The 26,145-nt window shown below is 40.2% G+C and overlaps 1 protein-coding gene across 1 annotated transcript in view; it reads right to left on the reverse strand.

Moving 5' to 3' along the window:
• Nucleotides 1-8,227: 8,227 nt before the first annotated feature.
• Nucleotides 8,228-26,145, reverse strand: part of IPMK (inositol polyphosphate multikinase) — a 44,426-nt gene continuing 26,508 nt past the window's right edge. The window contains exons 4-6 of the mRNA XM_055721409.1: nt 23,889-24,061; nt 14,973-15,054; nt 8,228-13,959 (exon numbers count right to left, since the gene is read on the reverse strand). Of these exons, the coding sequence (XP_055577384.1) occupies nt 13,325-13,959; nt 14,973-15,054; nt 23,889-24,061 (890 nt within the window). The 3' untranslated portion in view covers nt 8,228-13,324. The remainder of the gene's footprint in view (nt 13,960-14,972; nt 15,055-23,888; nt 24,062-26,145) is intronic.

Consider the following 26,145-nt stretch of genomic DNA (forward strand, 5'->3'; position numbering starts at 1 on the left):
TGCTACATAGACATGCACTGGCTTTAGGGCACTGTCTTTAACTGAGAACTCCCAAAGAGCTGCAAAAACAATTATTTTGTGAAATATGTTGTTCCTAACACAGAATGCAAACCATCTGCCAGAGGGTAAAACCCAGAGCAACTACCTAAATGAACTGTCCTAGAAAGAAGGAATATTATTTTCCAAAGCTGCTTCCAAAAGTGGCTGTAACCCAGCCCAGGCTGCTGTAAAGAAAAAATCAGTCCTGTTACTTCAGCCTCCACTGACTATAATACCACTAAATAGAGGGATTTTGAAAAAACAGCATTTTCCTTCTTTTTCCATAAGTCAGCAGATTAACCTGATGCTCTCAGGCATGCCAGCAGGGTCTGTGGTTGAAGTCACTCTGCACGACCGGGCTGCTGTGCCTGCTGCTGGCAAAGATCATTGCCACTGTCCTCAGGGACAAGAGAAAAAACATCACAAGGAGCAGCTCTTGCTCAACACTCTCTCTTGATCCTGGCAGGTCTGCTGGTTATAAGCTCATCTCTAACCTACTTTCAAGGACCAATTTGTTGACAAAACTGCAATTAAGGAGCTTTAACTGGAGGAGTGAGAGGATGAAGGCTCAGAGGAAAAAAATAGGCTCTCTCCCATATCCCAGCTGCTGACTGTGAGTCCCTCTCACCATTATGCCCTTGTTGCCTGACACCTCATGAGGCTGCATGGAGGAGTTCAGGATTTTATTCCCATCCATTTCTCATTCAAAGCCATCAGCCTTTTCTCCTAGAGGAACTGATATTTTCTGTATACATATCTTTATCTTCCAGAGGGTCTCTTTTGTAGTTATTTTGCAAGGTAGCATAACTCTCACAGATTTTCATCTAAAAATATGTATCTGTTACAACCACACAGCTGAGGGAATCACAGACTGACGTCCTTAAACCCACAGTTTTTAGGAAAACACATCAATATTTGTCAGTAACACATTGCACTAAACATGTGCAACAGCTTCCCTTGGGAAAGTGCTCCTGCTTATTATCAGTAATTAATAATTAGTACTAAGACTATTTACCACAATTCCACTGACATAAGAGCTCTATTACTTCTCTACATCTTGTGAAATGATCCCATTAACATATAGAATGGTTTCTCTAATATATGTTTATAAAGCCAAGAGATATGTAGTAGTAAACCTGTCTTGGTCAGGTTTAATGCACTGTCTCTAGCATTTTATTGGGGCAGAGCAGCTCTCTTTATTGTTGGCAGTATCTCAGCTGCTACCACCAAAGAAAATAATTGTAGATCTTCAAGCAGGGGAGAGAAATTCAGGAAGGTTTTCAGCAGCTCCCCCCCTAACCCCTGTCATCCTGAAATGTCCCCACTGAAAAGGTGGCCAAGACTGGACCAAGCTGCCCAGGGAGATGGTGGAGTCACCATCCCTGGAGGTATTTAAAAGGCATGTAGATGTGGCACTTCGGAATGTGGCACTTCGGGATGTGGCTTAGTGATGGACTTGGCAGTCCTGGGTTAATGGTCAGACTTGGTGATCTTAAAGGTCTTTTCCAGCCTAAATTATCCTATGATTCTATGAGTATGAAAATAACAAAAAGCTATCATCACTAACAGATGATCCTGGCTTGGAACAAAAATCAAGCGTGATCAGCCTTTGGTGATGAACAATGCTCTAAAATTTATTTTTAATTAAAATAATTGCAGGTCAAAACCTGAAAGCCCCATGGGGAGTAGCCATCTCCACCATGAATTTTACAGGTCACTGTCCAGAACCATCCCAGGGTTAATCTCCCATGCTAGTGAGATATTAACACCCTCAGTAAATACAGGGCCACAGCAGTGCCAGAAAGTGCAAGGGGACCTGGGAGGCTCCAGGGTCTGCCCACTGTGACAGGGATCTGCAGCCAGGAAAAATGCAAAAGATGCTACCTGCCAAAAAAACCCCAATCATTCTACACGTGTAGGAAAGCTGCATGGGATACTTGTTATCTTTAAGATAGATGGTGTGCACAAGCCAGAATTACTGTAACATGTTTTGGAAAAAATGTGCCAGTGGTGGAATTAAACACTGTCTGTCGGTGGTGGGTTTAGCTCCTGCTAAAGGAAAGGCAGAAAAAGAAAAAAGAACCCTGAAGCAATGAAAGAATCTCAGGAAGGTCACTAGAAAGTCTGGAACCAGACAAGCTGAGTGGCACAGAGCCAAAATAGGACCAGAATTCAGGACATGTTCCACAAACAAACAGGATACTCATCTTGAGGCACTGAAGAAATATGACTAGAAAGACTTCAGCTCTGAGAAACAGGAAAACTGTGTGTAAAGCCGAGCTGCTGCTAAGGAGGGCATCAGAGACACTTGTGCCAATACCACCAAAACTAGCAACAGGCAGCCACGGTGGGCTGCCAGCACAGAGCGCAGCAGTGCCATGAACCAACCTCCCCTGTTCATCCCGACATTGGTCACACATGCCACAGGTCCCCACGGGAGAAACCCAGAGGCTCATTTCTCCTGGTCTGACCCCCTGCCAGGTCTTAATGTGAGGAATTAAGCAAACAAAGAATAAATCAGCAGTATGGCATAATGCCAAATGCCACTGTCCCTGCCGGGTACAAAAGGCACATCCCAAACCAGCACCAAGCATTACCCAAAGAAGCAGCTTGGTTAGGAGGATGCTGCAGACCATCGTATCAGTCTCCAAACTCTCAGGATATTTGACAGGAATGTGTAGTCAGGGATTCAGTGTGCAACTGGAAATGGCACTGAATTTGCTCAGAGGAACAAAAGGGTCTTTTCTAAATGTACTCCAAGAGGAAAACTCTCTGCTCATGTCCCCAAGAAAAGCAGACACAGTCTTCGATTAGTAATACCAACCGAAATGCAACAGCTTGAGTTTTTTGTACCAAATGATAGAGCCACTTAAAGGCAAAAACTGATCTCAGTTTTCCACTTTACCAAAAGTCATACGGAATATACACTGCGGCCCCCATGGGGAAGGCCAGCATTGGGACTTAAGGATAACAGATAAGGTTAAGGGAGCCCTTCTGCAATTCCCAGGCTCTAGCTTAGTATGAATAAATCAATGATTTCTATTACTAGCCTATTACATGTGTATGCTTCACAAGCAACAAGCCCATCCCCACCCCACCCCTTTTTTGTTAAACTACTTTTATTTCAGTGCACTTTTCTTTAAAGGATAACTCCCAGCTCCTTGCAAATGCATTCCTCCTCTTCAGCCCAATTCTCTCCCCCTCTCCTTTCTTTAATCAATTATCCATTCTTTCTCATTCTGTCTTTATTTCTGTATCTTAGGAGCTGTTTTCATTTAGACAAAACTAATGCAATTGAAGACTAAAGTGGCACCTTCCTTTCCTGCTGGCAAAAAAGTTTTGCATTATGAAGACCTTACAATTCACTTCTCTGACTTCCCACACTGGCCGTCCTGCCACCTGCTCTGACAGGCAGCACAGCTGCTTTTCTACTGGCAAGTACCAGGTGAGATGGACACTTTGAAAATGAAAAAAAGGGTCAATAAAGAAGTGTAAATCAAGGGCATACTCAGGACTTCTGTGTCTTTGCTATTTTCCTAGAGGCACACTGGCTTTTGTAGAACAAACAATCATTTTACTTCTCCAGACAGAGTTTTAATATCATTAAAACACTAATGCTTCTAGTCTCACCCCAAGTGGATGTGAAAGCTGAGCTGTGACAGCCTGGAAACCCAGAGCCTTCTTGCTCCAAACGATGGGGTACCAATGTGGAAAATGGACCCAAAAAGCTACCACACAAGGTAAGAAGTCATCATTGAGTCAAGCTGATTAAATGCCAACGTGTGGTTACAGTCAGTGGGATGAATTCTGTAAAAGCCCTGGCTGAGCAGGGATGCAGGGAAAGCACAGCACTGCAGACTCACCTTCGTCTTCTACTCTTTTCCTTTTTTACAATAATCTTCCCTCTGTACAATTAATTTGAAAAAGGTCACTGAAAAGAAGTTGCCAACCCTGGAAAGGAACATATTTTACATTCCCCGGAGGTACCTCTCCTTCAGTGGCTACACAAAGGTCTAACACAAATAAAGGCTTCACAGTTGTACTACTCTCAGCTATAAGTAAGCAAACGCTAAGGTCAAACTCAGGAATTGTCACTAGCACTGAAATTATTTACATCAGATGCAAGATTTCAGAGAGAGCTCAATCTAGGCTGCTGAAAACCTTCAGGTAGTTTCAGGGGCATGTCCCACAAACCTGTATGGGTTGCTGGGCTTTAATTAGACTAAAAACCTCCGTTACATGCATTTTGATTAGCTTTAAGGGTAAGAGTAATTTAATGAAAAGGATGTGTATGGGCTGTGATTTTGCTTAGATTTATTCAACACCACAAAGGAAAGAGCAGCGCTTCTTCAAGCTGCCCAGCTCTCGTCTCTTTATAATGCAGTACATTTTTCTAATTTGCAATGATAATTACAAACTCATAAAACCACATCTGTTGACCAAGAGAGATCATAACTGTTGCTTTGATGCCTGGATTGCTCTTTTTCCATTTTACTACTTCCATTTTCCTCATACAGACCACAAAAACAGTTTAACTGATAAAAGGAATTATGATGTATCTTAGTTAATTTTAAAACCGTGGGTTTAATACTCAAGTTCAGTAAAAAACAGATTTTAAAGAGAAAAAAGCAGGCAGGCTGACATCATGATGTCTATTCACAAGAACGTTATTTTTCTTTATGGAGGAGGCTGCACAATACAGTACTTATAATTATTACTTAAGCCTGTGGCAACAACTGTAGTTTAATGGGTTATTCTGGACTTTTGCTACATGCTAAGGAGAGCAGTGTACTGCTGGATGAGGCCTCTGATAACCAACCCAGCTGCTTACGATCCAGTATCACATGGCACCTCACAGGTTAAAAACACTGCTTCCCTTCCCTCCCAGATAGATCTTAGCAGGAAAAAAAAACCCAACCGAACAAAACTCTGTGAAGAACTCAGACTAAAACCTGGAAATAGGATAGGCAGTCCCTGAACTCACTGTCTCATGGCATAGAGGAGAAAGGAGGAAGATGTTCTGACCACCAGAGCTGGAGAGGAAACATACCCTGGGTGACATGAGCAGAGTTCCAGGAGGTGCATCATCCCCAGCTAAGTGAGACCGCTGTGACTTTAAACAGGGTGAGACCTAACAAAAGGCCATGTGATTCTGCATGAGGGTCCATACAGCTCTGCTTCCCACCAGTATTACACAGAGTATTCAAGCTATACGAGGACTGTAGCTTTTACAGACTTATATAGTAGCATAACACTGTTTTCTGTTTGCATCCAGTAAGAATTCCCAGTGGCTTTTAATTGCTACAGAACATGATGGTTTTGGGGAATCACCTCTTCTACCCACAAACTTGCATAAAGTAGTATTGCAGAAGCCTGAGGGCATATCCTAGAAGAGACGCTACTCTGGTTTTAGACTCATGGTATTTGAGAACAAAAAGGTTTGTGTTGACCAAAGTCCAAGAAGTCACTATTTTCTTCATAGCTGTTCCTGGTTTGTTTCTGGCTTTTCTTTCTAAAAGTAATTTTGCAAAACTGGTACTTTGGCAGAGTATCTATTTAATAGTTTCCCATCTGCTTGCTCAATTTATATCCACTGAATTTGCTAACAAAATCAAGTTTTTATTGCTAGCCACATCGCAAAGCTTATATAGCTGTGGGGAAAATGGGCTGCACTCATTTTATCCTTACGCTTCATCAACCAAAGCGTGTGCTGACGCTGCTTCTTTACTGCCAGCAGTGGGGACATACAGAGCAGCAGGCTATAGGTTGCCCTTCAGGTGTGATACACAATACATAGGTAGATATATTTACTCTACTGAGGACCAAAGTAAGTGTTGAGATGACCAGAGGAAAATGTATATTGACTGCAGATCTTTTACAGTTCACATTCTAGGTTACGTTTATCCTTAAATCTTGTGGTGACTGAATCTACAAACTACAAGAGGTTACATTTAGTGCAAGTCTACACCTGGGGGATGGCAGGAAGGACAAAAAGTACAACCAAAGATAGCTGAGCAGCAATAGGAGATGAAGAGAAACGCCTGACATTAAAGGTAAGCCTCCTTAACAGCTCTCTAGCAATCCCATTCCCCTTCCACACCCACAGTCTTCCACTACACCCAGAAGAGGCACTTAGCTCCCCCAGAATGAGCCAAATTGAGGAAGTCCAGAAAGCAGAAATTAAGTAATGTGTCACATTGGTTTCCAGTGAAACCCACTCTCTGCAGAAAGCCTCAGCTGAGCTGGAGAGGGCGCAGGAACAGATCACCCAGGGCAAGGAGAGAGCAGGACTGTAATATTTAGCATCCATCAGCCATTGGTCACGCTTTGCGCAACAGAGGTAGGGGAAAATAAACCCAAAAGCTGTGCTAGCAGACTGGCAAGTACGTCTTAATGATAAGAGTAGTCTTCACATGGGGCTGTATCCAAGCAGCCTAAACTCATCCATCCTGGATCGGACTTCCTTGTGGGGGGCTCTGCAGTTTCCCCGCTCCACTCTGCACCTCCCATGCAATCTCACATGCAATTTTCTTTGCCCGAGTCGGTTGTCAGCCACGTCAGCTCCCCACAATGTTTCACTGTGCAGCCGTTCAACACTCATGTCAGCACAAGGAAAGAGACAGCAGAGACAGGGTGACCCCCAACTGGGCAATACCCACCGTACAAGTGATTTGAGTTTGCAACGGAGAAGCACGGTTTCTCCTTCACTCCCAAACAAGCAAATGGGGTTTCCTTTAGAGGATGCTTCAATGCATAGCCACCATTGAGATTTTTTAAAATTTAAAACCCAATATAGACTAGATCCTCACAAAACCGTGCTTCTTGCCACAGTTGTAGCCTCACCTCATTTTTCATTTCTTCAGTTCTGGAGCACAGGACGGAAGGCTGCACAGGCCCACAGGCCAATGCTAGGACTACTGAACACATTCAGACAGCTTTTGGTATACAACCAAGACAACACATTTAAACAAACAAAAAACCCTAACAAAAACAACCTCCAAAAACCCACCAAACAAATTTACCATGAAACTGGAAGGCTGTTCCCACAGGCTTTTAGATTTAGGGACCTGACTGTAGATGCAAAAGAGCTTGTAATCAACCATGTACACAGCCTCTCATGGACCTGTTTTCCAGGATGAGTTTAAAAGATTACAGAAACTTTACATGCAGATGTCCTACATAAGCAATTTAACTCATTTACCTAAAGGTACAGTGTAAAAATAAGACTACTGTGCTCTCTATTACAAAACAATTGTAAGCATTGTCTGCAAATATCCCTTAGCCCAAAACAACTATTAATTGGCACCAACTGTGCCAATTACAACCATGATGCCATCAGTTGATTAATTTTAGTTTTCGCATCTGCAAAGCAATAACTCCGTTGCCTGCCTTAACATAGGCAGTAAATTCTTTCATACACAGCTCAGATTACGTCCTGTTTGAAGACAACACAGATTCCTGCTTTACAACCCTGAGCACAACGGAGAAACTTTTGCACTTTGTCATCTCTGCCTTCCTTTTACTGCCCAACTACTCACCCTCTTCTGAAAGGACAAGGGAAAAAAAAAAAAAAAAAAAGTCAGCTGTAACACCCTCAACCTGTGATTTTCACAGCTTTCAAGCAAATACTAAAGGTAACCTTAAGGTTCCATTCTGCTGGAGTAAAACAGCCATTTCCTAGCTGCTCACCAAGGCCTGTCCCATATTTACGAAAAATCCACAACCCCCACACCCACGCCCACTGAGGATGGCTTTGTCCTTTCCAATCCTCTTTCCATTCAGAGAAGCACTTCCTAGCAAGTAAGAAGGTTTTAGGAAAAACTCTGGTGGACTGCTATGGAAACAAAATACAACACAAACCAACAGCAAATCATGGACTGTTGTGTTTTTGTTTTTTTTTTTTTTTTTTATGTTTTGGTGGGGTTTTTGTGTGTGGATTTGGATTTTTTTTTTCCTTTTAACTTTATAGAGGTGTCTCTTGTATGCCAAGGCAGGTATGCCTAACAATGGTAACGCATGGCATGACAAAAATACAGTGGTAAAGCAAAGCTGGTACATCCAAGGTAAATATCCATTATAAAGTGCACAGAAAAGAGGAGAAAAAGAGGGATTAATCAGTGCAGGTACAGTCAAGAAAATTTTCTCAACAATCTTCCTGTATGAAAAAGAAACCGATTATACTTGCAAGTCACTTGCAGAAAGTTTTAATAATTTGCCAAATATACAGCTATTAGAATTATCCTAAATATCACTTATAATTAAGTTACAAAAGTTGGTAGATAGCACATAGTACAATATTCTATAAAATAAACACATTTATTAACAATACCCCCTGCAGTCCAATAATGGAAAAAAATAGCAAATGAAATTACAAAGACATACAAATTAGAGGAGATTGAGTGACGGCTTTAGACACTTGAATCAAAGAAACTGAGACTAGATACATTCATCCATCAAGCATAATTAAGGTAGACTTTTAGATTCTGAAAACAATTAACACAACATCAGGTGCAATTTCACATGCTTTCATTTACCTTCCAGTACAGTTCCCAGAGTATTAAAGTGCCTTTGTGCACCCTAGTTTCATTTATGGTCAGGTGCAACACACATCATATTTGGAAATTACTTCATAGGTCACTTTTTTTAAAAAAATAACTATTTGAACCAATGTACACAATTCAAACTAAGGTGGTTTTACAGTACTTCTATTTGCTGTTGGATGTCATATAACGAATTAAACTCCAAATACATGGGGCCCATCTCCACTAAGCAAGACTACACTGAAAGATGTTTCTTGAAGTGCTTTCTGCTGTACAATCCTTAGCTTTTCTCATTTTTTCCCCTTTCAAACACCACTCCATTACATTTTTCCTTTTGATGACAACCCTTTCTGCAGCTTTCATACACAGATGGCTGTGAACATGGCAAAGGGGCAGCATTCGGCCTGTGGCTCTGGGATGGAAGGTACTTCCCATGTAACATCCCGCAAGGCTCTGCTGTAAGTTGATGCGTATGCATGGTATATTAGCCCTGCGAGAGAACTGAAGACACGCAGCATTTGGATCTTATCCATAGCGGTGACCTGCACTGCAGACCTGACCAGATGTCCTACTCAGGGCTCCTTACGAAAAGCTTCCGTCACTTCCCGCTACGCTACCTTCTTAACCCCAAACCTCCATATTAATTGCAGTACAAAAAGGAAAACTTCATGCAGTTTTGCCATCTCTCACCTTGCCCCCAAGATGTCCCTTTCAGAACACAGGTAATTTTTACACAACCTCCCATCCAGTCTCACCACTAACATTCTACTACTCCTCTTTCATGGGAAAGGGTGCAAAAGGGAAACTGCATTTCCCACAGTATTTGAGGGATTTTCATGATGTTTTTCAATACCTGCACTTTAAGAGCAGTTATCGGGCACAAGTTTTCCAGGAAATTACAATTTCACTTTTAATTTTTCACAACGATGCTACAGAAGGTTATTGGTGGCAAGAGCTAAAGAAGGCACTCAGGAGGAAAGCTTACTTGGAGAAAAAAAAGCAGCCACAAAAAATTAGGAGAGAGGATGAACAACTAATCATAACTGTAAACAGCAGATGTGGGTGCAAGTCTCTATCCTTCCACTATCTTCCTATACTTGATAGTACTTCGCACCAGCAAATAAGAGAAGTTACGATATTAAGTTCAGGCTGTAAGCACCCCGCCTGCCACGAGCGTCACAGGTGGTGCCTTCCCTTCCCCACCACTGCTCCCTGTGAGAAGGCCCGCTTTAAACACTGTGTAGTCCAGACCCAGATCAGCAGGAGCTCTCTGCAGGTGAGGAAGTTTTACTGGGGCTCTAGGTGCGTAATACACTAACAGTACTTAAAATAAGTGCACTGAACTATTTCAAGAACATACGCACTCTGTTAAATCAAACTAAGGGGAATTAGTGATCTCCTAATCTACTGAGTACTTCAGAAGTTCTCCATGGAACTATAGGGTTATGGAAGAGAATGGTCTGACTATGCATTACAGCAGGAAAAAAAACAGTACAAGTTTCATGTGAATCACAACAAAAAGTCTCCACTTTAGTTCCTAAAATTATCCGATTACAGTGTTTTAAAATTTCATAATGGTATCGTAATTTCCAATGTAATTTATGCAACAAATTCCATCCATATCCAAAAATAATCATGTATGTAAAGGTTTTTTTTATAAAACTCCATACAATTCAAGCTCTCATTAGGTAAGCCTATACACAATTCTCACAATAACCAAAGTAGAAAGTCTTCAGAAAAGCATATTCTGAGAAAGTACACAAATGACAATGCTTCCCTGAATCTTTCCTTTTGACAATCAGCTCTGCTAAATCAAACTCTTATTGCTTAAAATCAAAACAGATGGGTTTCATCAACGGCAAGAGCACTCAGATACACCACACCAGTCTGGGGAAGTGACCTGCTCTCAGTTTTATGAGACAGAAATACCTATATGCCTGGTTACCATTTCCATAAATATTTCCACGTACCTGTCGCCTGTCCTGTACACTTCATACAGACAACAAAAGAAGCATCACTGAGAGGGAGGGAGATCAATGGCAATGCACACATTTATTGGCCAGTACCTCCCTCATCATTTTCCAACTAATTCTGTAATCTGTTTAATGATTTCTGTGAATACATCTCCAACTGTAACTGAAACGAATCCGATCAGATAGAAATGCCTGATCTAAAATGTGCAAGAACAATGTGAATAACACCTTTGCAGGCTCAGATTCACAGTTGGTACTATGCCAGAGCATCCCTACAGCAAGCTTTATTTACACAACTCCCAATTAAAAATACTGTTATCGCTCAAGCTACATTTTAAAGTAACAGAAATATATCCATAGTAACTACTGGTAAAAAAACATGATAAAATTATTTATTTTTTTTTTAATTCAAAATATTCTGACAGTTTAACAATATTCCAGGTGCATTACAAACACTGCCATAATCAACACAACAATCAATACCTAAAGAGCATTCAAACACTGAAGACTTGTATCTTAAAGCAGAGACAGGAGAAGGTGCATACTAAAAGCATACAGATAATTTCCCAATAACTGACTTCGAGGCAGATGCCTGATTTTTCCAGCACAAAATGGAGTAAAATCCAGAAGACAAAAGACAGAATGAATTATAGAAGAAAAAAATTCAGATTTAGAAGTGTTTTCCCCCATATTTTCTACAATACATTGTGAATTTATCACACAAGGCCACTGCCAGCCTCGACTACTCTAGTGTTCACTATTTACGGGATAGAACTACAAAATCTTAACAGAGAAACCAGCGCTGAAGCAAACAAAACCACAAACTCTTTCCAGAATATGGCTTAAATTAGTTCACAGAGAGTGGGGAATACAGTAACTATATGGTGCAGTGGAAATACCAGGTAGGAAAAAAAAAAATATTTCTCATCCTGATATTTTCGCCTCAGCATTCACCACAATTTGCATAATTTTCTTCACCAAAGGTACCACCCTTCCTACAAGCATCATTTCCCATGCTTCAAAAACATCATGTTACCAACAGATGGGTTTCCTTCTTGAATGTATTGGCCAATATTAGCTCTAAAGTTTAACCAATATAGTTTTATACGTAATACCCTGTTTCTTCCAACTAACCCAGGCTCTCAAATAGAGCTAAACCTTCAGCTTTATTTAAAACAGCGTATTTGCTTGAAGAAGTATTTCTTTCCAATATAGAAAACAGATGTCAAATCAAGAACTTGCAGACATGTACACAAATGAGTGCATAGTGCAGAACACCACACAGAGAGAGCAGCAAGGCCACAGTGTCACATTAAGTCCACACGTACAAGATGTATGTTTCCAATAACCAAATCCATTCTAAAAAGTTTTATTTTTCTGGGGCTTGCTTAAAGCCTTAGAATCTTGCTCTATGGATGGCAAAACTCCTCCATCCCAACTTTCCATATAGCTGACTATATACGTACGGTACAACAGCCATGTACACAGCATACAGAAGACACGCACCAAAAATACTTTGGATACATCATCCTGATCTCAAATACTCCATATGAAAATGTGGAATTTTCCTGTGAAAAAGAATGAAGTGGGACAACTTTCAAATTATGCAGCTTGCCTGTGTATCACTAAGGAAAGAGCTGGCTTTAGCCGAGGGTAAGAGTGTCACAACTCCACTGCAACAAACAGAGGTACATCTGGTTGCTCCAGGGCTGAACTCTTATCTTCGCAGTGAAGGGTCCTTCACCTGTACTGGTCATCGTTTCCAGTTGGTGCTCCCCAGCAGTGGAAACGTGAAACGCTTGCTGCAAAACTACAAGTGGCAAACAGCTAGAGGAAATCTCTGTATGCTTACTCAAAATGCTTTCTTTCCCCATTCAATTAGTTTGCTTTTAAAAGCAGTGTTTTTGGAGAAGGGCCATCAGAACAAAGGAGTGAAGCATTTCCCTTAGTCACAACATCAGACACTCCATTAACATACTGACTTAATCTCCTAAACTGAATTAGTTCCTGGAACATCTCACATTTGCATGTTTTTACTCTTTCTTAGGAACAAACAGTTTCTCTAGCAGTTGTGCAGTTTAAGCCTGTGAAAAGTATTTTACTCCAGCATTTTCTTAGCACCTCAACACAAACCACATTGTAGCTTGTCTATGGTGAGCATTGGCTACCGACAACCACCCAGAGTGCCCACACCAGGGCTGAAACAACAGTAACATTGTCCCGTGACACTGAAAAGCACTTTTTGATACACCGGCTTCCAGGTCAGACTGCTGACTCAGAACAGGATTTCACTCAAAGTAGGTTAACTCCAGTTATCCAAATACAGTAAACACAAGAGGGCAGTGCTGCGGACATCAATCCTGCACACTAGTTTTCAGTCCGTTTTCTAAAAACCTGTTAATGGAGATATGGCTCAGTGTCAAGGCTAAGTGGGCAAATGTTATCTACGCTAAAGTCGTTAGGGGAACTAGCATAATCCTTCCTTACTGTACAACTGTACTCCTTGGATTTAAGCCAACCACGTATGTTTCATTCTACTAATTTACCTATCCTGCTTCATCTCAAATATTCTCATCCTTTCACACTTGCTAATTAACGATCAATTATTTTCCTGAGTGAGATTATAAAAAGTTAAACCCTTCTACCAAAAGTACAAAGACAAATAAAATATAGAACAATACAAACCCAGTTATACAGCATTACAAGTGCAGAAATTCTTCGTGTTGTTGCTCTTATTTATCATTGGCCCCAGTAAAAAACATAGCAAAGAATTTAGTTATCCAAAATATTTTGAAGTACTGTGATTAGATTCTTCAGACCATAAATGTAGCCCTCATCCTTTGTGTTGCTAGGGAACACATGAGCAAAATCTATCATTCGGACTTCTACGTTTGCACTTTCCTTGGTCTCTGCCGGCATGTGACAGAAAACTTTTTCCAGTTGGGGTATAACATTTCCGTTCAGATGCTCTTGCGTAATGCATGTGCTGCTTTTCCACACATTGCCTTGCTCCAAGTTTTCAACTTTTAGTGAGAGTTGACTGTGGTGCCTCTTTGAGTATGCCTTTTTGTGAAGTGCATAAAATTTGGACAAGCCTTTACTTACAGAGGCCTCAATTTTTCCATTCTCTGTAGAATTTATTACATGAATATTATTATTATACTCCAGTATGTCTCCACCTGATAACAGTCCTTTGGGCACTCCTCTCTTTTCTGCCAAGGTGACATCACTCAATCGCATGGTCGTTGCCTGACACAAACCTTCATAAACAAACAGTAATGAGCTTGCATAAAAGTTGAGTTGCTTCTGGCCCTCAAACCACTCCAGAATTTTTTCAATCTTCTGAATGCTGGCAGCTATCACATCTTTTCTCAAGCAGTACCCACTGTGGAAAAACTTTGAGATGCCTGCAAGAAATAGACACATTTCAGGATTATTTTCACCTCTGAGAAGAAAATGGGTTTCTTTTCTTTTGGGATTAGAATAGTTCTCTATTTAAAGAAACAGACACCATTCACATAGTTCCCTTTCAGGCAATTATTAACTAAAATAGAAGCACACCATGAACCTCTTGATACCTTCAGTCACCTCAGCTGCATAAGGCCAGCTGTATAGTAATACCACAGATACAGCTTGGATTGCAAGTACAACTAACTAATCAATTTATCAATCAAACAGTAGATTAACATGATTCCTGCTCCTCGGGTGACTCTAGCAAGTATCTGGGCAGTTTTGGGCAAGGACCCTTTAAATTCCCCAGGAACAAACAAGCTCAAGCAGCTCTTTATCATGGGTGACAGAGCTAAGTTAGTACCAGGTCTGGAGAGGGGGATGTTTGGGCGTCTGTACTTCTGTCCCTCCACGAGGAATAGATGTCAACTAATAAGTAGTTTGAAACAGTTATCACCAAACAGCTATATGATGGTAGCTTTTTTATTTATTGTTCATGTAGAGCAACATACAGATTGACTTCAACCAAGAAAGTCCTGTAAATTGACAGATGCAATTATAGCAGCTTGCTACTATAAAAACCTGGACATATTCACAGAAGACAACCAGAAGAAAAAATATGCTTATTATAAAAATATTTATTACTTCTAAAATATTTCTATTTAACTATAGTTTCAAAGCTGCAAAGAAACTGAATTCTACGACTACCACCCCCTTCGTAGTGGTAAAAGACAGGATGAGAAAATTCCTGTAGTTGACACTGCTGTTATATCCAACTGCAAAATTAATTTAGGATCAACAAGCAGTTCCAATGATACAGGAAACAGCTAAAGACCCACCTGGCAAGAGGAGAAAAAAAGACTTTTAGAAGGGGAACACAAAAGATTATTTACTTACTTATTCAATGGTATGGCAAAAGTAAAGGAAAAACAACCAAGAGCACCAAACCCTGACACACAAACTCCCTTACCATCCTTTACTGTTTCCTTTGTCAAGCTCCTTCCATAGTGCTGGTTTTGCGTCTCATAGCTGTCAGAAGTGACATGGTAAACCTGCAAGAAACAAGGAGATAACTCTGTACTTATTTGAAACAACCAGTATTTCCGCAGATCTAAGAGACACCTTAAGACAGGCTACAAAACCTTTGGTTCCCTGTACCCTCCCGCAGACTGAAGTTGCTTGCAGCGGCCAGCACTGCCCTCTAGTATGCTCATCTGCAAGGGCCTCCCCTTCACATCCTGGGGTCTATGCTGCAGCTTTCCAGCCTTAGAAAGACCATCACCTTGGCAAAAAACAACGTATCCATTAGGGGAAAACACTTTATATAGCACCTCCCTTGAAAATAAACGCCAAGACTTGAAACTGTGGTACTCCTACCCATGCTACTATGACTATCAGTAATATGTAACAAGCTACAAAATTCAATGCAATTATTTCGCATTCTTAAAACTATAAAAATATTTAGCACAACAGCAAAACATATCACATGACCAAGAAGGCCTAGCTCCGTGTGAAACCCACCCGAAACTACAGGTTAATAGTAAATATATATATACATATACACACTAAAATGACCCAGTGAAAGCTCGGTTCCAGCCTGGATAGCAGTACATCACCACTTGCCTGAAAGGGAGGCAACTCGTATGGGTACAGTTTTGTCCATATCAGGAATTGTACAAGCTCAACAACTTAATTCAAAAGTGTTTTACAGAGACACATTTTCTCTCGAACTGAAATAATTTCCATAGTAGTTACGTGCCAGCCAGCCAGGCCCAAGTATAATTTGTTTATGAGAGTGCAGACAATTCTTATTTGCAGAAATAATGGTGTTACCAAGCAGGCAGTTGTCTCTGGCAGAAACTTTGTGCTTGGCATTTGTTCAGACCACCCAACCCTGCGGCACCCATCCTGGCTGCAGTGCTCTGCCCTCCCTTCACCCGCCCTAAAAAGAAAGGATCCCAAGGAAAGCAAGTCGGGGTGCACTGGTGAGGCACCTGTCCCCAGTTCCCTCCTTTGGGGTCTTTTTCTTGCTGTAATCCACAGAGGAAGTCCAGGGCAATGAAACATCAGTGCATAAAAGGAGGTACATGAGCAGTAACAAAAAATAAAAATAAAATAAAAAAAAAAAATCAATTCCTTGTTTTCATGGCAGCCCCCACCCTGCCCAAATCCTCTGCCCCCATCCAAACCACACCAAGCACAGTGTGAAAACATATGTTCATATGTTAACTCCCGCTTCACAAAGTAGCTGGGAAGAAAAGTCTCAAATAGCTCCTGTTTTGACAATAAGACAGAATTAATTCAATTCAGGGTCCCCAAGGAACTTAAATCACAGTGCGTGGAAACTGATTTAAGTCATCAACCCTGAGCAGAAGAGGCAGTAAATAATTCTGTTTATTCTAAAGAAATAACAGTTGTAAGTCTGAATGTTTCAACTTGCTTGGTAGCAAAGACACTTCCCACTGTTATGATTCCTATTTCCACTGTTATGATACATACAGAAACTGAGGCCCTGATGTCTATAAATTGCAGATGAGAATAGCAGAGGTGAGTTATTCTGAAACAGCATCTGAGTAGTGAAATTCCTGGTTTCATGAAAACAATCATTTTTCACACACGCCCCCCCCCCCCCCTTTTTTTTTTTCCAAAGCACAGAAGAGATATACAGCATACAACGTCTGAACCAAAAGATTAGTTCCATAAATACCCCAGGTACCAAAGCTACTTTCAAAAACATACCAAAAGTTTCAAAACTCTTTTGAAGAGCATCAAGCCAAAAGTAATTAAATAAAGCAAGAAATAAACTACATCGCTTAGAAAGAGGGTCAAGAGTCTGATGACTACATCTAAGTTTTCACTAGCCACGTCTTCATCTTAATAATATTAAGTGTTCTCTTTTAGTTGGTCTAGGGGCAGCTTCCTCCATACACCAGCACTGCAGCACGCTCCTGAACGAATAACCTTGTTTACAAGAACCTTATCTCTTCCATGAAGGAGCTAACAGTTTTTGCGATGTGGGCACTTGCTCAAAAACGCTGATTAAGATCTGCAAGCTCATTTTGTTTTCCAAAGAAAAGCTGGAGCAGCACATAAGCCCCCTGTGCTTCTGAGCTGGGTTTCCCATGAAGCTACTCTACCTCTTCTCATAATTTGCACAAAACCATTCCCCCCATATGGCTCTCTATATAGTTTAAAAATACCCAGGCAGATGTGCATGTTTTGCATTAACAGTGCATTTTTAACTATACAAAACAGTCGATGACAAACTCGCCGGTCCCGCACACATACCAAACAGTGTAATGTATATATTTAACTATCTTGTTAACAAGCAGACTCAGAAAATCCTCAGTTACCAGCGGGCTTGACTGCAGACAGTAGTATTAAAGGAAAACACATACAGGTAATTGTGTAAGTATTCTCCATGTTAGCCAAAGAGCTGTCTCTCAATACTGCTTCAAGCAGTATTCAACTGCAAGGAGGTGACTATTTGAAACGTTCCTGGAAAACCTCAACCAAATACAAATAAATTAAGTCCCATCCTGATAGCAGAGGAACAGAAACCCAAGCTCATACAGAAATAAACTTTCACCAGTTTTGGCTTCACCCACACCTACCCCTGCAAACACAGCTATGGCCAGTGCTGTAGTAGCAGAAGAATACGATGAACTTCTAAATCTACAGACCCCTTGCTTCACTGTGCTTTTGTTCACTCCATTACCACTGCTAGGCTGCTTCTAACCCTTCCCAAAAGGCTATTTCCCTTTGAACCAACTTGTTGTAGCTGTCTGTACTAGCCCACTTCTGTCAAATGATGACAAGTCAAGTAAGTCAAATCTGTAACCTTAACAGTGGCTGAAAATTTATTAGACAGGAAAATTTAATTTCTTGTCCACCCACCACAGGTTGTTATGTGTTTGCTCTGTATTCACAACGAGTTTCAGTGTATAGTGCATGACAAAGAAAACTTTACATCACCTTCAACAAAGCTCCCACTTGATCAATGATTTTTGTACATTCTTACTACACACCACCAGTGCTGCCTAGGCTGACAATGTGAAGGCTCCTCCTCGTGCCTACAAGCAGCTCCCAGCCAGCGAGGTTTCTGTAGGAACATTAACTGGAATCCAGCATGCCAACGGGTTCAGTGTTTTAACTAGTAGCAGTAGGAACTCTGTGTGGGCAGCACATAAAAAACCCCAGGTGATTAACTGTCACGGGAAATTACCTTTAGACTTTTCTCAACCTGCACTTGGCTTTTATTTCCCCATGAGGTGTTGAGTTATTGCTGTTTGCACATGCACACATATTTTTGTACCCTTTTTTTCAATTATGGTTAGCTCACTTGACATTCTCAAACTGAGGGAAACCTTGAACTACTAAGTTGGTCCAGTGTGGCTTTTATGAAGGCACAACCTTGTAAGATCTCAACAGTTTAGAAACCTTGCAGCTGCGGCTTTAGGAAATAAAGCTGAAGACAGGATTGAGGAAAACAAGTATCAAATGTTATGTCGTGTTGTTTACAGAAATTCAGTACTGACTTCCATGGCAAGGCAGAAAAATACACACTGTTCAAATACTTATCTGTGGCAACTCCCCAACTTCCAGAAACTATGATTTAAATACATATTAATTAAGACTAGCCTGTTTGGTGGAGATACAGCTAGCACAAATAAAAGTATCTATTAAATAACTCACAGAGCTCTTTCAGATCTGCAAAAAATAATAACCAAACCACATCACTGAAACTGGGGGGAAAAAAATCCCTATTCTGAGCAGGCTCATACGGTACTGCAGAGGGGCACCTGCAAAGCACCGGCTAACCCAACTGCACGCACGTGGGGACTCGTGCCACTGATGTCCCTACGCACTAGCTGGTGCCTGGGAAGCTCCTGCGGAGCTCCCGGTGCCCATCCCTGCTTCCCCACACACCCCGCGAGGGCAGCCTGGGCCCTGCTCCTCTAAGCGAGGACACTAAGGTTAGATAGATGCTCTGACGCTGAGACACCCAGATGTCAATGGGCAAAGGGCCGAGATGTCCACCCCCCGTATTTTTTCCATAAACATGCTTAATGGTCACCCCTATTTTACACTCACATAGGTAAGAGTGAGCGAGTGTTTAAATGTTACACAGAGTTTTCTGTTTACAGCAAGGCACCTCTGCCCTCACAACTGGCATCGGAAGGTCAGTGCCCAGCCTGCTGCCAAAACTGGAGCCAAGCTGAAAGTGGGAGTAAGCAGGCAGCACCCCAATGAACGCAAGGGCGTCCAACATCAGCATCAGTCCAGCACCTTTGCAGGGACTAACTCCAGCGCCAGGCCGAGACCCACCCCCACAACCTGGCACCTTTTACCTGGACATCATGATTATCCCTAGGTAAATATACAAGTTCCCTTCACGTCTGAAGAACTAAGGTTCCTCTGCAGTCCTGTGATGTCTCAGGGACCGATCCTGCCACAGTGGAAGATTTAAACACTGAGTTTTAACAAGCCTTATCTTTTCTTTTCCAAAATTAAAACAAGAATTTGAAGAAAAGAAATTACAAAAGGATAAATTTAAAAAAATACTTTCTCTTATTTCATAGTACTGCTTTATAGTAATACTACAACACCAGTACTGCTGCTGAGAGCATGCCCATATAGCTAAATCCATTTATCGAAACACACATACACATCTTTTAAAAAACAAAACAAAAAACCCAAACAACCCCCCCCAACATTATGTTGTCATTGCTACACTACAAGTGACAGAAGTACACACATCCCTGCTTGTTGCTGGCTGGAAAATTCAGCCTCGGAAGGCTGCATTCCTGCTCCCCCACTTCTAAGGCTGTACTTACATATTATTCTGTCTGCTTTGCTTCTTTGTTCTTCTAATATTTGACAGAGTGCTTTATATGATCAAGTACACCTCCAAATGCTTTTACAATCAATATAATGTTTTAGTAAGGTCCTTACATAAGTAAGTTGTAGAATGAAATTAAGTTTTGACTGATGACTGAAAAAAGACTAATAATCTCCTTAATAGAAGAAGTAACAACACTCCAGGTAAATCATGAACCATTTTAAAAATAGTTAAATACATTATTTTGGACTCCCACAACTTCCACAGAGCACCTCAATAGAATGTATTTCTTTTATGCCTCCTTTTTATATAAGGGGGTGAAGGAAGGAGCCATGTCTCGTCTCATCCATGATCAGCTTTTTCCAAACAGAGGAAATCTTATTAGCCATAAGGACACAAGTGGACCAGCTGTCATATACACAACAAGTCCTTCATGTAAGGAAAAACTGCTGGGGGAAAAAAAAAAAAAAAAAAAAGGCAAGCCAGGGTAACCATCTGCTAAAACTTGCCTGAAAGGATGACAGATTAATCTCCTGAACTCTACAAATGAAGCACTGCTGCAAGATACCCTTCAATTCACCAGCAGGTGCCAGACTCCATGGAATTGCCGCATTCAGTTCTGCAGCATGGATTCAGCACCATCAGACTGAGAAACAGATGAGCCAAAGTCAATGGCAAGAACCAGGGAGTGAAAGCAGAAAGGGAGAAAAGCAGAGGAGGCGGAGATACAAAGAGGTAACAAAGCCAGCAGAGAAAAACCAACAAGAGCCTTGAGTTACTGCTCATTTCAACCACTGCAAACATCTATTTCCAGACTTTTGGGTTTGTTTGGTTTTTGTTTTCCCAGGGCTTTTGGTTGGTTCCTTTGGTTTCACTTGTTGGGTGGTTTTGTGTTTTTGTTTTTTTAGTTTCGGGGTGCTCTGTGTTTAGTTTTTGTTTTGTCCACCTGTTTTCTTGAACATCAAAGACTGAATTATACTTATAAACGTAAAAAACAACCAGCTGATTAGTTTTTACTGTCGAAGAATATGAACACTAGATGCAGGATTTAATAGCTTTATTACTCCTCCCTTCCCAAATCTTGTTATTAACACATCAGAGCTTATGAAAATTACGATACTAGAACGGTTTCATAAAGAACTCAGAAAACGGCCTCAGCTACCGTCAGTTTTAAAATAGCTTGCAGGAACATGTGCTGCAGATTAGGAAATTCACTTGTAAAAACAGCTTTAATGAGGTATATGCATTACTGCATGCAATAGTTCATAGGCACAAGCAGTAAAAATAGATGATGGATTATACTGGTGAAGTTATATGATCACCAGTTTATGATTTAAAAACTGCTTCAGAAATATTATGGACTACGTGATCTTGCAATCAAGATGTTCTGGAAGAAAAAAAATGAAAACCTGCAGACATCAGGAATTATGGTTTCTGAATGGATTGCAAATCCGAAATGAGATCACAACCCACACATTCTGCTTGTGTTCAGCAGCATACAAAATACTCTATTTTTAATATTGCTTTCACTGCAATGATAATTCTTATATATTTATATTTTACTATTGAAACCATACTGTAAACTTGTATTTTTGCTATTGGAACTGCACCTTAGTTTTCCAACTTCTATTTAAACTCTCACTAATAACAAATCTATGTCCTCTTCTGTTAAAGAAACGGTTCCACTAAATATGAAATTGGGTTTCTAACAAAGCCATTGAAATGACTGTTTTCTAAATGCATTTCCATGCACTTATTCTGTCTACTCAGTGCATTAAGATGAATGTAGTTTAGCATATGCCAAATGCCAGAGCCATGTACGTAAATCAAAGCTCTGCCAGATAGGAGACTTGCTTCTTTTAAAGACAAACCATACATATTCTATATATAAATAGATGACTCTTCATTTACCAGTACATTGAAAAAAAAAGGAAAAAGTGCTGTATCAATGTCTTTTGGGGTGAAAACCCACTATAAATAAATTTTTGGGGTAAAAAACCCCATTTGTATCACATTTTTGCTTGTATCTCTTAATGACAGTTTATATGCGTACTTTAAAAAACACAGATAACTACATTTTCTATTTTTCCTGGGCCCCCTTCTTGCTTTTCTAAAATAGAAACTTAATAAACAAGCCCACGTCCGTGTTAAAAACAACACTGAACAGAGAGATTAAAAACAAAATGCTCTGCTTTCTGAATAGTGTTGTACCATGTTTTGTCCAGCAAACACCAGCAACCTTCACCCAGCACGTCAGCCGTTACAGGCAGCAAATGCCCAGCAGAGTGTTTTATATTACGGCCAGAATCTTACAAATATAAAAGCAAGCAGACAGGCAGAGAGCACCCCACAATCAAGAGGCAGCAAGCTGAGCAGAAAAAATGCCTCATGAAATGCGACTTTGCTAAGTGTTGCATGAGTGGAGGTGGAACCTTTTGAATTCTTTTAGGAAAATATTTCCAACATGCAATTTGGTACCAAAGGCACAAAACAAATGTCATCTAGTCAAACATCAGATGGGAAACCGCAACGTTTTGGGGAACCATCATTATACATAGAGTTTGAATTAGGGAATCGAAAGAATTTCTTCAACAGGATAATGACACCAATAAATGACAATGTTGGAAACAACAGTCACAAGCAAACACACTGTGGAAGCAAGCATTCATTTCTTTTGCACTGTCACGAAACAAAGGATGAGAAGTACATTGTTATACACGAGATAAGAAAGGTTATGTAACAACATAAGCCAAATCCAAAGCTATAATCTCCAGCCTTCTTTCTCCATCTAAACTGACTGTTTTTTGACTCGACTCCCACGTTCTCTCTCATAAGCTTACATAATTACTGCTCATGACCACTATAATTTATAGCTGTAGAAGCTTATCTCAAGACAGAGTTAAGGCCGAGAGCCTAGGCAATTAAGTACAAAACATTACAGAGATATTACAATTATTTCAAACAATGATGCAACCTGTGTGCTGTTGCTATCTAACAGCAAAGAGCAAGCTTATCAAAAGTCTTCAGCCATTTATGCTTGTTGATGCAGAGCTTAAGAAGCCCTGGCTTTGTGTACATGAGAAGGAAGAAAAAAAAATCTCATATCAAAAAGGAAATTATTCTTGTGCCAATCACAGCAGAAAAAAATTTCTTTAAATGCATTGCATCAGGAATTCATTACTGACATCAACACCTCTGTTTCTGATGCATAAATGTTCTGGACAGCTTTTCTTTATGTTGAAGTTTTAGAGTAGCCAACACACAAATATTGAATTCCCATTTTTCTCCTCACCTAACTTAAGGAAACCTAACAGATTTAGTACAGGCATCTGCAGGGGCTTATCCATCTGAAATTAACCTTCAACTGAGAGCTGTTCCTCCAGAACGTAAGAGGTTTTTTCCTGATGGAAAGCTTTTTTAAATGCAGAACATAAGCAGCTATTTCTAGCTACATGCATCATTTGTCAAAGCTAACTTACTCTTCCCTAAATAGAAAAATTACATTTTACATTATTTTTTTTAAATCAACATGAAAAATTTGGAGACAATTTATCATTATTACAAAGACTGGCTCAGTACATAACACTCTGCTATAAGCCTAAAAGTAAAAAAAAAAAAAAAAAAAAAAATTATAAATTGAAACATTTGCTATGCAAGAAGAATTAATTGCAGCTACATTCAGTTTAAAAGTCCCAACCCCTTTCTTGTACACGCATACAGAATCCAGGTTGCAAACAGATTCCCAGGAGGGACACAGCCAAGTTAAACACCTGCTGTGAACAAGAGTAGTCTTTTGGAACATATTTCACACAACACTTGATACCAATAATACCAACATATTCAGGTAACATTTTATTTACACAGAACTCCAGAGGATTGTCATTTGCTAAAAAAAAAAAACAAAAAAACAAAAAAACCAAAAACACCACAAACCACCAAAAAAACCCAAACCAAAACAAACCCAAACCCCTACTACCTGCTCTATGTGGTGTGGGACAACAGGCCAGAGCATAAGCTGAATTTGAAAACAAAACATGTTCTTACCCTCATGCCAAGAACCAAAAAGCCAATCTCTTCCATCAGCGGGTACTTGCTGACCTGCTGCTGTATCTTCTCAGCTGAAGCATATGGATCATAACTTTTCTGACCTATTTTTACATCCATTATGCAAGGCTTATTAAACTTACGGGTCACATCTTCCAGTTTTAGATACGTATCTGTTAAAAAGACAAAACTTTCATGAACAGTGGGTCAAAGCAAAATAATTATATAATTTCTGCTGAGCTTCTGTGGAGGAAGGAGACTAGTTCATGGCTTAACATCATATGAGTTCTTTAAAAGTCAAATTTGCCTCGGAACACAGACTAAATATCATGGTCATTGACACCCACAAATTCTCTTGGCATTAAGTTCTAAATGCCTTATTGTTTAGAAAATTGTATACAATTAAAGTGTGCTAACCTAGCACTCAAATTCAAATCATTGCTCAGATGAAATGAATGAGTAGCTTTTATTATGCCATTAACATACTTCAAATAGCATTAATAAGCACATACACAAGCAGGTTACTACATGGCCAGTTTTGCAGTGGGGACTGCGTTCTCTTTCTGTGTGTGAAAGGGCTAGAATTAAAACTGCAATTTTTCTTTGTTTAATTAAAAAATTAAATTTAAATTTCAGACTTGTACACCACAGGGGTCAAAATGCATCTCGCTTTTCTTTTTATCCTACTCCCATCTGTGCTCATTTCTCACAGCACACCGTTTGGGGAAAACAATCCTCAAATCCCAGGCTGCCTTTCATCTGTTTCCAGAAGTTCCTTTGGGAGGGTGGGTGGACCAAAAAACCCCAAAACCTTGGAGTGCCTGAAGATTTAAAGGACCATCCAAACCCTGGTCAAACTGGTTTATGCTTTTCTCCAGTACACCCAAGAAATTATTACCACCATGATCTACAGTGCCGATTGCCAGAACACAGCAAAAACACAAGATTCAGGAACTGCTTGACTCTGACAGCTCTGCTTGGACAAGGTTGCACAGATCTCCGGCACTTGCCAGCACACAACAGACACCAAGACAAGACACAGCATTAACACACATCTCATTCTTCCCATCAGTGTCTGCAAATCAATCTGTTATCAGCCACAAACTTCACATTGAAGTTTGGTTTTCTTTCAAGTACAGCCTGTTACATCAGTGAGTTTCTTTGGCTTTAGGGCAATCTGAATACACAAAACTATTGTAGTATTCCCCATTCCTGCAGCATAACCTAAAATGAGATTGCCAAAGAAAGCAAAATGAATTCAAGTTTTAAGAGAGAAGAGGGACAGTGGCTTGTTTTAAGTTACTTGTCTGCTGTACAGACAGGTAACAAAACCAGTTACAAGTCAAGATAAAGGGAACAAGCAATATTCCATTTCCACTTAATAAGCAGAAACACTTTCTTACGGGTAAGAAGCAGGAGGCGCTTTTATTACTTTAGTAAGTCCTGCTTAAAGCTTCACTTTTTACACCATCACGATCAAATGCCCAATTCCCCAAAGTACTTATGTATCAATCTGAAATAGGTTTTATTTAATTCTTAGATGCCTGCTTTATGTATAAATGAGACTAAGCACATTGTTAATTTAAAGTCATTCTCGGGAAAGCATGTGAAACTAATACGCTACTTTATAAAAATCCAGTCTCCTAAGTCACTGCAGCTTACAGTCCTTTCCAATGTCCTCTGGGCTACAGAATCAATCCAGAGATTAATTATAGACTAGCTCACCCATAAACCAGGTAACTGCAACTGCAGGGATGCCCAGCTAAAGTAACTCATACTTAACTTTGAGAAGCCACAGGCAGCAAACATACTCTGTATTTGCTGACTAGATATCCCCTAAGGAAAACCAGGACAAATAGAGAATACACTTCCTAGTAGGGAAAGCATCACCTGAACTGCAGGTGCCACATCTTCTGTTTAAAGTTTTTATACACTGATCTAATTCAGTCAGATATTAACACAGCTTTTGTGGGGTTTTGGAGAATTGCTACTAAATCCAAGGGAGTCCATACAACCTGTTAGCTATCTGTTATTAAAACAAAAATTGTAAAAATCTAAACACCACACTTCAATCCTTTTTGCATATTACAGAAATCACTGTAATCAATAGATTTGTGTCATCGCTCTAAAACAATCCAGAAAACAACTAAATGAAATTCAAGTTTTTCAGTGCCTAGCTCTCAAAAGCACTGAGACAAAGGTATGCCATGGGAGGTGGGGAAAGAAATACAAAAACATCTCAGAAAATGGCTGCACT

Source organism: Falco cherrug, chromosome 9, assembly GCF_023634085.1.
Source record: "Falco cherrug isolate bFalChe1 chromosome 9, bFalChe1.pri, whole genome shotgun sequence".
NCBI lineage: Eukaryota > Metazoa > Chordata > Aves > Falconiformes > Falconidae > Falco > Falco cherrug.